The sequence below is a fragment of the Myxocyprinus asiaticus genome, chromosome 33, assembly GCF_019703515.2.
Source record: "Myxocyprinus asiaticus isolate MX2 ecotype Aquarium Trade chromosome 33, UBuf_Myxa_2, whole genome shotgun sequence".
Taxonomy (NCBI): domain Eukaryota; kingdom Metazoa; phylum Chordata; class Actinopteri; order Cypriniformes; family Catostomidae; genus Myxocyprinus; species Myxocyprinus asiaticus.
In genome coordinates this window covers 34,996,746-35,013,965 of record NC_059376.1, presented here as the reverse complement: position 1 = coordinate 35,013,965, position 17,220 = coordinate 34,996,746, and the positions used below count along the sequence as shown (strand labels likewise).

General features: G+C 35.7%; 2 protein-coding genes across 2 annotated transcripts; both read right to left on the bottom strand.

The window, feature by feature from the left end:
* Positions 1-59: 59 nt before the first annotated feature.
* Positions 60-5,766, bottom strand: LOC127424178 (phospholipase A and acyltransferase 4-like). The gene is made up of 4 exons (XM_051669138.1): positions 5,618-5,766; positions 5,078-5,198; positions 3,053-3,351; positions 60-2,500 (listed from the first exon to the last, which is right to left on the bottom strand). Exons 1-4 carry the CDS (start codon positions 5,633-5,635, stop codon positions 2,426-2,428), a joined length of 513 nt encoding a protein of 170 aa, XP_051525098.1. The 5' UTR covers positions 5,636-5,766; the 3' UTR covers positions 60-2,425.
* Positions 5,767-5,919: 153 nt separating this feature from the next.
* LOC127424177 (biglycan-like) lies at positions 5,920-15,313 on the bottom strand. The gene is made up of 8 exons (XM_051669136.1): positions 15,133-15,313; positions 11,873-12,138; positions 9,399-9,511; positions 7,761-7,974; positions 7,421-7,531; positions 7,057-7,150; positions 6,711-6,849; positions 5,920-6,615 (listed from the first exon to the last, which is right to left on the bottom strand). The coding sequence occupies exons 2-8, from the start codon at positions 12,114-12,116 to the stop codon at positions 6,418-6,420; spliced, it is 1,113 nt and encodes a 370-aa protein (XP_051525096.1). The 5' UTR covers positions 12,117-12,138; positions 15,133-15,313; the 3' UTR covers positions 5,920-6,417.
* Between the last annotated feature and the right edge of the window lie 1,907 nt (positions 15,314-17,220).

Sequence of the window (17,220 nt, the reverse complement as noted above, 5' to 3'; positions counted from 1 at the left end):
TAATGGATTTTCATTATTTTGAATATACTGATAAGAATAAAGTCACAAGAAAAAGAAGAAAAATTTAAATATTTATTTTTATTTTTATTTTTAAAGAAATGAATAACGAGACACAGTATTGCCCCATCTATTTTAAAGACACCATGGTCACCATAGTTTCAGCTATGTTACAGTTTTAAAATAATCAAGTAGAATCTCCTTCAAACAGTAAAATAAGCATTCATTTTTTAATTACAGTGATGGCAGTGGTTCTCAGCCAGGGGGCAGGGGTCCACTAGGGAGCCAAAGCAAACTTCCAACAGGGGGGTCCCAAGAGGACTTAAAATTATTTAATGATAATAATAAGCTATAGGCCTGTTATTATAATCTACCTCAATTAAAGGAAGGTTCCAAGTTCAATGCAAGTTAAGCTCAATCGACAGCATTTGTGGCATAATGTTGATTACCACAAAAAACAACTTTGTCTCGTCCCTCCTTTTTTAAAAACAAATTAAAAATAAAATAAAGAAAAAATCGACGATACAGTTTGGCACTTACAATGGAAGTGAATGGGGTCATTTTTAAGAGAGTTTAAAGGTAGAAATATAAAGCTTATAATTTGATAAAAGCACATTAATTCTTCTTCAATTAATTATTTATTGCATTTAATTATTCTTAATTATCTAAGATGTTAAGCTGTCGTTTTTAGGGTTTACAGCGTTACAGCGTCATGGCAACGAAGTTGTAAAATTGAACATAACTTTACACAGAAAAGGTTTGTAAGTGATTTTATCAGACTAAAATCATGTTAATATGTAATTGTTTACGTCTTGAGGCTATACTTTTGTAACAGTGAGTATTTTAATGTTTACGGATTGATCCCATTCACTTCCATTGTAAGTGCCTCACCGTAACCTAGTTATTTGTCCTTATTTTTTTAAAGAAAAGAAGGGACAATTAAATATTTTTTTGTTAATTTATTATGCCACAACTGATTGAGCTTAACTTGCATTAAACCCAGAATATTCCTTTAAATGAAATTAAGATGTACATGTCAACTGACATCATATTTCATGTTTGAATTTAACAATTCCCTTCAACAGCTGTTGTTTTTATTGAAAAACATTCAGTTTTTTAAACTTCTGGAATCTTAAAATAATTTTCTTAACAATTATTTACTTAATTAATGTATCAATAATTTTAATCTGGGGCAGCATGGTGGCTCAGTGGGTGGCACTGTCACCTCACAGCAAGAAGGTCCCGGCTCAACTGGGCCTTTCTGTGTGGAGTTTGCATGTTCTCCCCGTGATCGTGTGGGTTTCCTCCGGGTGCTCCGGTTTCCCTCACAGTCCAAAAAAACATGCAGGTTAAAGGAATAGTTCAGCCAAAAATGAAAATTTGCAGATAATTTACTCACCCTCAGGCCATCCAAGATGTATCTGAGTTTCTTTCTTCATCAAAACAGCTGATCACGTGGAGGTCAAGAAGTGTGTCATTGTTTTCAAGAGAAATTTGTGATGTTCACAAACCAAAACAGTCCAAAACAATTTCAAAACAATATCAAATAAAATAAAAAATAATTTCCAAATAATAATAATAAAACAACAATGTAAATAATGACACACTTCTTGACTCCTCCACGTAACGTGTGACCTTACCAACGAGCTTACGTCATCCCTCTCATGTGCACACATCACAGAGATGTACGGAAGTGAACATTTGTGTTAAAAAGTATATAAGTATTGTTTTGTTTCTAAAAATAATCAATCGTTTGGGTTCAGAAGAACTTTATTTGTCGACTGGAGTCGTGTGGATTATTTTGATGCACTCTAAATATGCATTTTGGACCGTCAAAAAATGGAGGACATTCACTTGCGTTGTTTAGAGCTGGAGGCCTGAAATTAAATCCTAAAAGTCTTAAATTCTATTTTGATGAAGAAAGAAACTCAGATACATCTTGGATGGCCTGAGGGTGAGTACATTATCAGCCATTTTTCTTTTTTGGGTAAACTATTCCTTTAAGTGAATTGTGAGTGTGAATGTGTATGTCTGTGTGTGTTGCCCTGTGATGGACTGGCTACCTGTCCAGGGTGTTTCCCTGCCTTTGGCTGGAGACAGCTGGTATAGGCTCCAGCACTACCCTGTATAGGACAAGCGGCTATATAAGATGGGTGGATGGATCATTTTAATCTATTAAAATAATAATGGCGAGGGCAGAATAATAGTAACTGAACAAAACAGTAACAGTGTAACAGTTTGGTGTAACCTATGGTAAATATGTGAGGGCAGGTGCCAAATAAGTTAGGAATGTGGAAAGATGTGTCAGAGACACGTCACACATCTTTACAAGAATATTCTATGTACATTTTATTGACATGTTGAAGAGCTCTTTCCTTAGTGAAATAAAATATATGCTTGTGATAATTTGTTGTTCCTGGCATTAAGATTAATACGATGGCACAAGGCAACTAAACAGTTCTGTTGCATCCACACATTCCTTGTTTTTGGCCCTCCCTGGGATCTGTTGAAACAAAACATAGGAATCAATGAATGTGTGAAGAAATAATTAAAATGTAAAGACAGACTAAATATCTCTGAGCACCAATGGTCACTTTCTACCATGAATAGGGTACAGAATAGACCCTGAAATGTGAGCTAATTACTTTTTATTAGAATTATTTGCTTGTCTTCCCAACCATGCAATAGAAAGGGTCCAAATGATGTTTTTTTTGGGGGGTGTCACGATTTTAAGTAATATTATTAAGGAAAATCCTGCGGTATCAGGGTAGCATATAAAATGTGCGACAAAACGAAATATTTTGATCCTGGTAATTAAAAAGATTAAAAAATAGTTTAGTTCAAAGATTTGATGTGTTTAATCCTACAGTAGCTACTTTTCATGCTAGGTTAAATTTATATTAGATGATATTTTATCCAATATATCTTATAGTTCTTTACAACAAAAAAACATGGGATTCGTGCCTCTAATGCTTTACAAAAAGTCATGGGACAATGATAAAATTTACAGTAATTTTTGTCATTTTACTCTTTAGTTCCTTTTGTATGAACTCACCTGATTGCACACAGCTTTTCCATACCGGACAAATGTGGCAAAGTGCTCACAGTTAAATGATAAGAGCTTGTAGGTAAACTCCCTGTCTAGTAGACCATCTCGTCGTCGTCTTATGTCATCCTCAGGTGAAGGCTGGAAAGCATGGCAGCTGTTGCCCACTGAAAGACGAGCTCCTTTAGGTACAGTAACTTCAGATAGAAGCTGACGGCGTATCTTAGTCTCTCCAAGCAAAAGGTCACCACACACAGGAAAGATATTCTGCAGGCAACTCCGAAATGTACTCATCACCTGACTTTCATCTGGTATTGGAATTCAATTACAAAAAATAAAAAAATAAAATAAAAACATATGAAATAAAATAAAATACAAATGTTTGAGTGTTACACCATTAAATGTGTTGCAGTGGTATAAGAAATTGAGAATACTTATGTATACCCCATAGTCGCTTACATTATTGGGCCAGTGACACATATTTTAATGGGTGGGCTGGCCCCCGTCACTTCCATGGGCCCAACAAGTAGCCAACAGAACAGTGGTTCTCAACAATGGGGCCCTTAGGGATCCTCAGCAAATTTTGAAGGAACAGCTAAAAATAAATCAAGATGTAGGCCAGCAGCATGAAACCTGAGTTTGGGGACCCTTACATATTGACAGTGGGGTGCTTTGGAGTCAAAATGGTTGAGAACCACTGCAATAGAGAACCTTAGTGGGTCCCTTTCAAACATTCCAAGTTGGCACTGATATACTCCAATGGCCTCATAATAGTATCAATTTAATATTAAAAATACAGTTAATGCTACAGGTCCACTGTATTTTCTGAACATTCATTAACCTGCATTCCAAACATCAAAAACTGAAATAGGCCTTGCCGGAATTGAGCTTTATTTGTACATCCAATTGACCCTTCGCTAAGCTCCGCCCCCCTTGGTAACGAGCACTTGCTCTGACAAGCTCTGCAGAACTCCCCATTGGAATGAATGGGAGACTGCCGTAAAGACGCGATTTTCGGCTAAATATTCTCATAAACGGAATGAATAATATTTTTACGTGAGCTAGTATAAAGAGTGATATTGTAATGCATATTTATCTGAAGTTTTGTGCAATAGAAATTGTTAAATTTCACAGTAATTTGATTAAAAACTGTGGAGTCTGTGAATCAGAATCAAGGCAAACGATTATTAGTCACTTGAAAAAAGAAAAACTTCTTTTAATAGCGATTACACATCTAATAACATTAGTGTAAGTGAACAGAGCTGTTTATAACGTCTCATAACGCACTCATTTTGATGCCTTGATCTGTTTATTTACTATCGCTTTCACTATGACTTGAATCAATACATAAATTAATTAACGTTCAGTTATTAGCTTTAATTTACAGTTTGAGCAAATGAAGGTGTCGTTGCACATGTTATATGTTTATTTGGAAATGAGGGCTGACACAGTTTAATCCAAATCATGCTCTTCTCCAGATTTTTTATTTTATTTTATTTATTTATTTTTTAAGAAAGAAAAACATTACGTGTATCATCTCTGGGTAACTCGTGTCACCCGGCAACAAGGTGTTTTACATGGTTTTTAATATTTTGATAAAATCCCGCTTAAAAGTACTCAAACACACGTTACTACCATAGGCTGTCGTTGGAAAATAGTAAACGCGCGTCAGAGTAATGGGCAGGGCAACAATTGCTAAAACAGGATTGGTCAGAAGCGCTTTTAAGGCGGGGCTTAGCGAAGGATCAATTAGGTCTAATCATGTGCCATTTGAACCAATGTAGTTTATGATATTTGATATGATATTATTTATGGTAGCGTTGGATCAATACTATAGTGCCTTATATGGTTTACTACAGGGATGTGATATAGTCTCTTGCCTATTATAATTAGCCTAATATTTACACCATAGATTAGTATAGCATAACAGTCAAATAAAATGTAAAATATAAATTTGGCCATTTTTAGCCTGCTAAATTAGGCTATACATCCAGCGGCCCAATATTAGATAAAGGTATAGGTTGTCAAGCTCACCGGCAACCCCGAAGTGAATGACGTATCCATCTCCGTCGTACACGCCCCAGTGTGAGTAGCCAATGGGATAAGAGAATTCAATCAAATCTCCGAAATGTGCGGTGGATACAATTTGAGCAACCTGTGCATGACAGTCCAGTTCGTCAAGTTTCTGTCACTCACAGCATGTGACATGTTTTAGAACAAGTTTGACAACATGTAATGCTACATTCCATTGTATAATTTGTTTTAAAAACTCTCGTAAACCTGTCATCACAAGTTCTGTGAAAGTGCAGTTCTGTACTTGTCTTGCAGTCAATTGGAGAATATATATGTAAAAAATAATAAAAACTTTATTATATACCTTCTATGGGGGAAAAGTAATGATCCCCATCCTTTACTATGTTAACAGTGACTCTGTGAGTATAATCCACAGCAAATAGAACAGATAGACTACATGAAATCACGGTCACATTAAATGTTTGTTTTAGACTTGTTTTGTAGTATCACATTTTTTAAGTCAGGGCAACAAGTTAATTCAACAAATCTTTGTATGCTTACCTGTTCTGCGTACTCCATCTCTGTTGCTGGTTAGTTGTATGGGGTAGAAACTATACAACAGAATTTAATTTACTCTGCCAAGCCTTGAAGGTGTGGTCACACAACGACCAGCAGAAGGACTTGTTTGGAAGGGCTTTTTTTCTTATAGTGTCAAATTTCACGTCAGATTTGCAGGTTTATTCACTAAAATCATTAATTACACTTAAAACATTTGGGCCTAAGTAAATTCTTGACATCTAAGTTTAAAATCAGCCTGTCACCTATTAAGTTGAATGTTGCGATGGCAACATAAACATCCACAACACAATCCACAACTTTATTATTACCATAATGAATGAGTTACAGTCAACCATCCAGAGTGACAAACTGTGAATTTACTGTCCCCTCATTATTTAAAGATGCAACCCATGAAAACTAAACAAATAAAGCTGTTAATAGACATCAGAGCAATGAATCTGAGTTAATTCAGGAATCATAAATGCTGTAAAAATCAACTAAATTAGACAGAAATGTATTTTTGTAGAGTACATATGGATTAAATGTCAATTATCTGTTTAGTAGGGAATTACACAGATGAATAGTTTGAAATGCACAGGTTTGATTTTGTTTACCAGTGAATCATTAACCACCTTGGGTTGACATAATTATTTTGTATGGAGTCCATGTTTCTTCCAAAATATGCCTCCATGGAAATGTGTATTCATTATCTTCACCCAAATATCTTGATGATTTACAAAATTATTTTTCCTCTTTTTCCCCCTATTCTTCCACTCGACTGGTTTTGTGAGTGCATCTTTTATTTATTTCCTGTGGTTGCCGAACTGTATAGCCATGTGGTCACTGACACAGCGGAATGTAGATGGCTGCACCTCCCAGTACCTAATTGGGTTGTCAAAGAGACTGATGCCATTATAGAAGACCCTCTTCATCCCAAAACCCATAGGGCAGAAGTCATCTACCCCAACCTCAGTTATGTTGTTTGAATGGAGGTAGACAACCTGCAAGATGAGTATGACATGGTTCATCAAATAAATAAGCTAAATAAGCTATCAACTGTTTTGTGTTATACAAAAAAATTGTATAATGCACACACCTGCAGATACTTTATATGTGGCAGTCCACTTGGTACATTGGACAGACGGTTGTTGTCAAGGTGCAACTCTCTCAGATTGGACAGGTAAGACAAAGCACCATGCTCAATGTGGCGAATCTGGTTATTGCCAAGGCCCAACCTAAACATGAAAACAGAGATACATAGGGGTTATCAGAGGTAATTAGACTACATTTTAATCACTAGTGGACACTAAAGCAAACTTTGTCATAAAAAGTACAATAAAAAATGAACTGCATTTTTAGTACTCAGTAAAAACACAATGCAACTGGCTTGTAAACATAAATTACATTTAACACACCAGTAATGAAGAATGCGAAGGGCTTACCTCTGCAGCTGGGTGTACTGACTGAGGTCTACCATCTCAATGGCCTGAATCTGATTATGGTCTAAATGAAGCTCATGAAGACTGCTGGGAAGGTCTAACAAGAATGAATCGCATTCCGTACAGAACAGAATGAGATACATTGTGTTTGGAAAAGAATGGGACACATTCCATTTAGAAAATAATTCAGTATTCCATACACAAATACACCTCTGTTCTGTATGTATGTATGTTACAACATTCTCATTAAACTGTGCTAGTTAAAATACATATAATACTGCCAAAGAAAATGAAATATGTTAATTCATATTCATATAAATTCAATTAATTTACTTTAAAGTCAACTCGTGTCCTTCATTTTTATTACCTCTGGGCACACCAGTGAGTTTGGCTTCAGAAATGCGCAAGTAGTTCAGTTTAAGGCCCATGAATGCTCCAGGTTCGAATCCACTGTTCTGGATAGGATTACGACCCATTTCTGCAACATCAACCAGTATTTAAGGCACAGATAAATTATTATAAATTCACTTTTATTTACCATCTTGGGTAAAAGGTGGGTGTCAATGGCGAAATTCTGAGAGAATTTTCATTTTTGGGTGAACTATCCCATAAAGCAGGCTTTATCTGTCCTAACATTATGAACCACTTAAGGTCATTAGCGCAGCTCATTACGTAATGCACACAAACACGCACACCCTTTGTCTTACCGATGACATGCATGTTTTGCAGTCCAGAGAAGCTCAATGCCGGAACCTTCTTGATGTGGTTGTCATGGATACGCAGCTCCACCAGTGATGGAGGCAGGTTTTTGGGAATGGAGGTCAGAAGGTTGTGGGAGATGTATAACTTCTGTAAACGCTTCAAAGGGACGAATGCCTTTGGGTGAACTTTGGAGATCTGATTATATCTTAAAACCAGAGCCTGTAAGTGGACAGGGGCATAATGAATTGATTAGGACAAATCCATATCTGCCTTAAAGGTGCACTCAGTAATTTTTTTATGCATGTCGTCTTGAACTTACACCAAAACCTTGAGGCATGGATGCAGCATTATTCAAATGCAAAAGTTTTCAGTTACCAATGCCAATAAAAATTCACTATTGACCGTCAGCCATGATATATTTAATCCATGAGTAAATGTGTCCAATAACAAGGCGGTTACTGTGATTAAGCAAGTAGTACTCGGCTGGTCATGTGATCCTCACATGGCTTCCCCCATGTGGGGACCCTCTTCACAGCTTTTATAAGGTTACTGATATGACTGGAGTCTTCATCTCATGTAAGTGGTCATGTATTTATACATACTGTATGTATAAAAATGTAAATTAGTTTTTTAAGGAGTAGTACAAATTTTTTTAATGAGGAAAAAATGACTGAGTGTACCTTTAAAGACCTTATCTGTCTTTTATCAGACTGTTTATTACTGTTTGTAATATCAATGTGGTGGAATGGATTACTGCATATTAAGACATGTATAATAATATTTAATGACATTTACACAAATAGGACATGTTTCTGGATTAACATATTTTAAAGGCACCTATTTTGGTTTTTCAAATATTACCTTTCATGTAGTGTGTTATATAGCTGTTTGTGAATGTAAAAAAGTCTGTAAAGTTTCAAAAATCAATTTGAATGATAAATGGAGTTATTGACTCCCAAAAGAAAGAACCGATTCTGAACACCTGAAACAAGTCGTTAGTAATTCCAGACTTACTTCCTGTACTAACCTACCTAATTTGGTAACAAAAAACCCGCCTCTGGTCTTTATTGGCTGCTTGCGAACAGCTTTGACCCGCCCTCAAACACTACACTAAGTGGTAGACCAATCACAACAGACTGGGACATCTGACCAATCAGAGCAGACTAGGCTCTCTGAAAGGAGGATTTTAGAATGAATCCTTTAGAACGGATCATTGAACGAGTCGTTTTTGACACTGGGAAAAAAAGGTAATACTGCGATTTAAATTATGAGCAAATTAAAGTGTTTTTTGACCTTGGATGCGTGTGTGACCTTTAAAACAAAATTAGGCACGTTTAAGAACCATAATAGGTGCTCTTTAATATCAAGCAATTAGTGCCCTCTGATTGTTGAGGTTATAGGGTTAGTATTAGGGCTATGATTGGTTGATAGGAATGTTGTTGCAGGACCACTCAAGTATATTAATCTCAGAACATGTCCTACTTGGGTAAATCACATGTGTCACAACTAGTCTGTAACATTTTGATAAAAAGCAGAAACATTCTTAAAACGTAAAACATAGGTCACAAAATAGGACCTGAAGATTCAAAAAAGCACATTGAATTATAATTCACATTATAAAATAAAGATAAGACAGGCCTCACATAGAGGTTGGTCAGTCCCTTAAAGTCTCCCTCTCTAATCTCTGTGATCCTGTTGCTCTGAAGGTCCAACAACAGTGTGTCTGCAGGAATATCATATGGCACATAACCTAAACCTGTTGGAGGAACAATGCACAAACAAACAAAAATAAACAGAATTGCTTTGAGGAAATAAGGTGTGTTTAAACATCAACATTGTGAAAAATATTGTTTAGGCTTGAAATATTCTATGCTGTGGTTATTCACTTCATGACGGTAGGTGACACAAATGTAAGTTTATGTACATTTTCTATGGTAGTAGAACAGACTTTTAAAGTCAACATCAAGTCAAAATGTACCCTATTTACTTTATTTAACTACACTGTATACTTTGCTACATGTTCCTGATATTATTTAGCATAATTCATCTGTAATCCAAATAATAAAACTGTTTGTCTGAGTAATCTTTAATCAAAATGTAATAACTTGCTTCACCTCTGAAACAACTTTCCTTTTCAGATGATGTCACCAAGCTCTCTTTATTTTTCAACCCGTCCCCTCCAACCACCCGACTCTGACTTTCTTAATAGAAAAATGAACACTGCATTCATTAAATTACTAATCACACCTCAAATTTCATTACGTTTATTGCCATCAGATGCAACAGAAAGAACGCCCTTCATTTAAGAAACTTTCTACAGTATCTTTCATCTGAGTCTTTGGGTTACACGAGTTCACTTGTAAACTTTTCAGCGGGCTATAATTTGAGAAATGTTTGGTAATTCTCTGGTCTTTGGGGCTCCATGTGTTTGCTGTGCTCTGTTGTTTTGTGCTAGCATTCCCCTCTTCCTATATAATTAAGATGGAGCCAGATGACCATAGCTCCACGTAGCACATAACAACGTGGAGACAGAAAAAAAGAGGAGAAAGGAGAATAACGTGTTTTATGATACATCATTTATAGCTGAATCATAAAACACAAATAACAAAGAGGGCAGCTGTGCTTGGGTGGTACCTGGCAACAACAGAAGTCGTGCTTTTGATTTTAAATTAATAATTCCTGGTGAAACTGACATCATAGTTTATGGCACATTCGCTGTACCGAGTAGAAATGTCTGTCTTTTCAGGTGACCAACCACACACCACATGTGCTGTCTGATGTGGATGGCCTAGATTAGCAGTGTGTCTGAGCTAGTATCTGTTCTCAAGCTAAATTTTATTCTGCTTTCACTCATGCCTTTGATGTGGATGTTAAAACCTAATAAGCCTTTTTAACTTTAAGCTTAAATTTCCTCCTGACTTGCCCCAGTTTCAGCCACAATGTTGATTTATTAATTTATATTTAAATTCATATTCATGACACACTGTACAGTGGACCTAAAATGTTTGGACACTTAAGGTAAACTTACAAATGTATAAACGTTTGCATTAAATAACAAATTATCAAAGGAAGTGGCATTTATTTATAAAAAAATAAATAAATAAATAAATAAAAGATAGCACAAAGACAGTTTTCAAGCAAATAAGTAATGTGTTAGGTTTTAAATGATAAAAAAATAGATATATTGCTCAAAATATGGCAATCCACTAAAAGTCACCTTGGTACCAAATGGTTAAACAGACTGGGAGTTCGGCGACAGTAGGTTGAAAGTTCTTCAGCTGAAATAGATCTGTGCTCACAGAAATTTTAAGTACTTCTCCCAGCGGTCACAGCTGGAAGTGCTTTTGAATGTACGAATGAGCTCCAGTTTTCCTGATGAATTGTCTACAGATTGGCGCCAAAAGCGAGTTGTTAAGCGAGGTGTGTTTAGTTGTATATGATTTAATACAGTGAACAGGAATGCATATTTTATTGACCATACACCCTAACCCAAACCTTCAACCTAACTGTCAGTGGAGTAAACATGCAATCTTAAAGGGAAAATGCAACCTCTGAATGGCGATCATCAATGGTTATGAGGTTAACACAGGATGAGAACTCATGTTTTTGAGACCACTCACACAACACGCTATCAGCAGGACCACAGGAAAAATTAAACACATAAAAATGTTTGCAAAAATGTCTGATGGAATTAACTCGGCAGAATGGGGTCGATGTCAGGGAATAGGAACATTCAGTAGCAACATGCCGACTTCCCGTGTGATCATGTAGGGTTTGAAGAAATAGCTACATTTCTTTATTGAAGTTAGCATTGAGCAATGGTCTAGCATTATTACTGATTTGCAGATGCCAGCTGGTTTGATATTTGGTATCTACTACACTTAAAATTCAGACATTTTTAAAGTGAGACTAAAGTTTCCAAAGGTGTCCAAATACTTTTTGGGGCCAATGTATATGTGAATAAAAGTTTCAATCTCATGTGGAAAAATGACATGCAAGTCTTTGGTCTTTGCTTGATGTCACAGGGTGGCGACCATTGAATAAGATAGATGATATGAAGGTGACTTTGTTTAACTCATTCTATCAATATCACAAGCAAATATCATCTTAAGCCCACCTAAATCCGAGCACTGTACCACTCTGAGGTCACACCGACAGCCAAATGGACATGTGGGGTGTTCAGGCTGGTATGGATCCACAGCTGAGCCTTCTTCCTGGTCTTTCATCATCATCATCAGCTCTTTCACATCAATGTCCTTGCCAAAGTCCCAGAATCCTTTCTGCTCAAAGGGAAGGGCAGAGGAGTGGAGGGGCAAATGGACAGCACAGAGAAATAGAAGAGCCACATAGACTGACAACATGATGGCTGATACAATTTTTAATCTGTGAAAAAGAAAGAAAGAAAGAAAGAAAAAACTTTCAAAATATGGCAGTACAAGTACAATTGCTCACCACACTTCTCACAAAAACCATAAATGCTACTTTGCATCCAAGAGCTGATTTTGGTCAAATCCATCATTCCATGGTCTCATTTAGCTTTGAATATGCAGCTGCCTCACAGACAGTCACAATAAACTAATCTGCTCTTTACATCTACAAATGAGAAAATATCTAATTGTAACCCAAACTAAAACTCAAGACAGTGAAAGAAATGTTTGGGTCAGATACACCAATATGTGCAAGTGTGTATTTTCGTAACCTGTTTTCATCTCACAGTCACAGCTGTTTTTTCTCTCTCCCAGAACTGGTATAACATCTTCTGAGTGTATTTTTGTATAATTTGTCCAGATGAATTACAGCTGAAACTACAATGATGATACGTCACTAGGAGACTTGAGCAAGCAAATAAATAAAGCCATTATCATCCATAGATGAACATGCTCCTCCCGAATTTTCATGTAGAAGTCCATTAAGGTCACAGAGGTCACAACAACACCATATGCATCTCAGGTATACATTTTATCAGTTTGTGTGGTCCCTAGGAATTGAATATCAGGCCTTGGCATTATAAACACCATCTGCCAGCTACAGGAACATACTCATATTGTTGCAGTTTCATCCCTGAGGAAAATTTTATTGCAGAGATGTTGCTCTGTCTTAGCCCAGGTGATTTCTCTGTTTTATTTAAGTTGTAAGATGTTCCATTTAAAGGAATATTCCGGGTTCAAAACAAGTCAATCTCAATTGACAGCATTTGTGGAATAATGTTGATTACCACAGAAATTAATTTAAATTTGTCCCTCCTTTTCTTTAAAAAAGCAATAATCTGGTTTACAGTGAGGCACATAAAATGGAAGTGAATGGGGACAATCTGGAAAATGTTAAAATACTCACTGTTTTAAAAGTATAGCCACAAGACTACTACCCTGTTCTTTATAAAGTGTAAAATTATAATTCTTTTTTGTGATAATCAACATATTGCCAAAATTTCTTAGAAGATTTAGAAACAAATGAGAGAGTTGTTGACATACATAACAATAAAATATATATTATAAAATGAAATTGCTGGCACTTTACAATAAGCTTGTATTCATTAAAATACTTTATGTTTACTACATTAGTTAACATGAACTAACAATGAACAAAACTATTGCAGCACTTATTAATCATGGTTAATTTTAATTTCAACACAAACAAATAATTTTTTATTTTATTTAAAACTGTTCTGTTAACGTTAGATAATACATTCTTAACTATCATGAACAAACAATGAACAATTGTATTTTTTAACCAGGACATTAACATTAACCAGGAGACAATTTTTGTTCAGTGTTAGTTCATGTGTTATGCATTTAATTACTAACGTTAACAAATACCGTAAACACATACCAAAGAACCATTATGTAAATTGTTACCATTATATTGTATACTGTATATATTATGGAAAGATATACTATAAAATTTAAAAGGTTCTTTGGGGTTCTATATAGAACATTTATGGGTACCAAATATGAAGCAAGTGATGGAACCCTTAAGGATTCTATGGAGAACCTTATCTTATAAGAGTTTATAGCCAGAATAGGAGACAGAAGGCCTATTCTGAGCAATATTCATTGAATGAGCAATGAAATCTTTGACATTTGATTGCTTACTTTAGTATCTTCATAAATCTGAGCACTGTTAAGATCTCTACTGAATCTCTAAAAGAGACACATGAGTGACAACTATGGGCTTTTTGTAGAATGAAATCAGGTGCCTATTTGCAAGTCTCAATTTGCTCTCCGTTTAATTTCACTGCTGTCTAGGAGAAACAATCAAGATATTAAAGATTTAATTTGTGATTCTTATTTTGTATTAAATTCAATGGGCAGACAGACTGATCCACTTATTATTATATTAGATTCTGTGAGCATCCAGATCTAATGTAACTACTTCTTTTGTGTGTGTGTGTGTGTGTGTGTGTGTGTGTGTGTGTGTGTGTGTGTGCCACGTGTTGTATGTCTGGTTTTAAACTGCCCCTGAGCTCTCTCTCTCTCTAAATTCACTCCCACACCCTTTACCACAGAATGGTAGAAGAACCACATTACTGGCAAGTTTATCAGATTGTTTTTAGACAGCCACCCTGATTCATGCCCCAAAATAAAGACACTGAATGTACCACAATCAAATGACAATAAAGTTATGTAATGAACAGGCAGACAAAAAATGATGACATTGCAAAGCCTGATTTTGACCATTGCGTAAAAAGTGATTTTAAGTATTTGTTAATTAAAAATAAGCAAAAATAATAAATTGTTTTAATTTATTTTAAACAGGTTAAATTAAGGACATTGTATAAATAGTTGCTTGATCTTACTGTGGATGTGTCAAGATGTTTCTAAGAGTTTTTTTTTTTTTTATGACAATTTGCTCTCTTAGAACTTATCCAGAACAGCAGCCATAAACAACATCCTAATGAGCAACTAGGGTTGAAATGTCTTAGGTGAGTCCTCAGCTCTCTTATTCAATTATATATTATTATCCGAATGATGTCAAATAGTAATTCAAGGCTAAATAAAATCTCATATTGGAGAGATGAGGGTGGTTATTCTCTCACATGGGTTTATTTAAAGACTAAATAACTGAATGCTATTAAGATTATAGACTAGACAGGACGTGGCTGGCTGAGTTATGCAGAAAACATTAAACTAATTTAGGAGCCAAGGAGCTATTTGGGGTTATTAAAAAAAAAAAAAAAAAAGAAAATGTCTCAAACACAATTTGCTCTTTTCAAATTGACCCAATCAGGACCGGAAGAGGTTAAAACTTTGCATGCAATCAATTAATTGCCATAATAACAGATTACAGATCTAAAGGTATGGAAATGCATCACGTGTGCAAAACTGGGGAACAGGTCAGAAAGTCAGTGCATGCAGTGACTGCAAAGAAGCATCTTACCTGATGTGTGAGATGTATATGCAGCAGTGACTCTGATTTCTTATTTTTTCCTTTTACAAATTTGATGGCAAAAATATGTTATGGTGTGATCATTGCTTTGGATAGTTCCTTGGCTGCCAGCAGTCTTCCAACAAGGAGCAGTACCTGCAATTCAAAACACGAGACAGCTGGGGAAAAAGAGGAAAATTGCTGAGACATTCCCACTTAACTTGTATTTCCCTCCCACTGTTTTTTCTCTTTTCTGTTTTGGGTGAAGAAGAGAAAGCAAGAGAAAGAGAATAAGACAGTGTGAGTATGTGGGCCACCAAAATGCCATATAGTTACTACAGTTATGGTTCACCATTTTAGAACCTCTCATTTATTTCCACTGACAAAATAATGCAATCATAATCTTTGCATAATCAACTGTAATAGGTCTTTTAACAAACATCTGAGATACGTGGTTTATTAATTAACATTTACCGATAGCCTCAATCAAACTGTGCCTCTCTTCTTATAGTTCCACGATACTTCTGTGTTTATGTCCTTCACAATACAAATATATCTCTAGATTCTCATCAAGCTATGTTGCCTAATTGTATCCCTCAAATTGGATCATTTAAATCAAAAGCATTAAAGGAATATTCCGGGTTAAATACAAGTTATCCTCAATCGATAGCATTTGTGGCATAGTGTTGACTACCAGAAAAAATTATTTCGTGTCATCCCTCCATTTCTTAAAAAATTAAAGAAAGAAAGAAAGAAAGAAAATAAAAGCAAAAATCGAAGTTAAGGTGAGGCACTGATTATGGAAGTAAATGGGGCTAATATTTGGAGGGTTAAATGGCAGAAATGTGAAGCTTATGTTTTTTTAAAGCACTTACATTAATTCTTCTGTTAAAACTTATGCATTATTTGAGCTGTAAAGTTGTTTAAATCATAAAAAAATCCAAATAAACCCAGGTTTTTGTACACTACATAAATGTCATTAGCATGCTATGGCAGGATATAGCTGGCACTTTGAAATGTAGGCCTATGTTGTATTTACTTAAATATAGCTTGACTGTATGACACACTAAGAGCCTAAATTAATCTCTTGCCACAGACTTCCAGGTTCTCCCACCAAGACTGATGTTACTCCAGGATATGCTCTTTTAATATAAGGAAGTTTTTCTTCATGGTTTAGGACACAGCCCACGCCCTGGAAATGAAGAACCGTCACAGAAATACAGTATATACATAATCTGGGAATCAGTGTAGAGACAGGCCAAAGAAAACAAATCTGGGCCTGCTGTGAAGTAGAAAAAAAGCATTTGTGGCACTACGTTACCTAAGAGAAGAGTTGCTCTGGATGGAAAAAGAGCAACCAGAGAGTTCCACATATTGTATGAAACTGAATGTTGCATTTTAAGCCTGGCTTATAATAACATGTGTCTAGTGCCATATTAATGTATTTACATACTTATATATCATGCTTACATTATCGAATTGTATTCCAAAATTCAACAACCTGCTACAATCTCTCCCTATAGATGTCCCTCTCTCTTATTTCAAGCAATTTGATAGCATAGAGAAGTCTTTTATTTGAAATGGTAAACGTCCCAGATTACATTTCAGTAAGTTGCATTGGTCGACTGACAAAGGTGGGGCTAGGCCTACCCAAGATTTTGTTTTATTATTATGCGTTCAGTCTCAGACATTTAGCTCATTGGTCGCTTCCACCTGAGAGAGACCCTCCCTGGTTTTGTATTGAACAGGAAGTTCTTGCCCCTATTTCGCCATTGCAAAGCCTTTCTATCATACTAACCGGAGAAGTTACACCCCGTTATCTCTCATTTGCACTCGGTATAGACAAAAGTGTCCAGAGTGTTTAATTCTGACATTTATTTAAATGTAGCCTCGAGCATATGGCTGAACCCAAAATTATGTATTAATAAGCCCCCTTTCTGCTGGACAGAATGGATTGAGAGGGAGGTTAATACGCTTGGTGACCTACAGTGCATCCGGAAAGTATTCACAGCGCTTCACTTTTTCCACATTTTGTTATGCTACAGCCTTATTTCAAAATGGATTAAATTCATTATTTTCCTCAAAATTCTACAAACAATA

Coding starts and splice junctions, on each gene's coding strand:
- LOC127424178 (XM_051669138.1), bottom strand. Junction 3,352..5,077: donor CATTCACTTCGGGGTTGCCG/GTGAGCTTGACA, acceptor TTCCAATACCAG/ATGAAAGTCAGGTGATGAGT. Junction 2,501..3,052: donor GAAAAGCTGTGTGCAATCAG/GTGAGTTCATAC, acceptor TTGTTTCAACAG/ATCCCAGGGAGGGCCAAAAA.
- LOC127424177 (XM_051669136.1), bottom strand. CDS start 12,116: ATGTTGTCAGTCTATGTGGCTCTTCTATTTCTCTGTGCTGTCCATTTG. Junction 7,532..7,760: donor GCAAAACATGCATGTCATCG/GTAAGACAAAGG, acceptor TTGATGTTGCAG/AAATGGGTCGTAATCCTATC. Junction 7,151..7,420: donor ACTCACTGGTGTGCCCAGAG/GTAATAAAAATG, acceptor CATTCTTGTTAG/ACCTTCCCAGCAGTCTTCAT.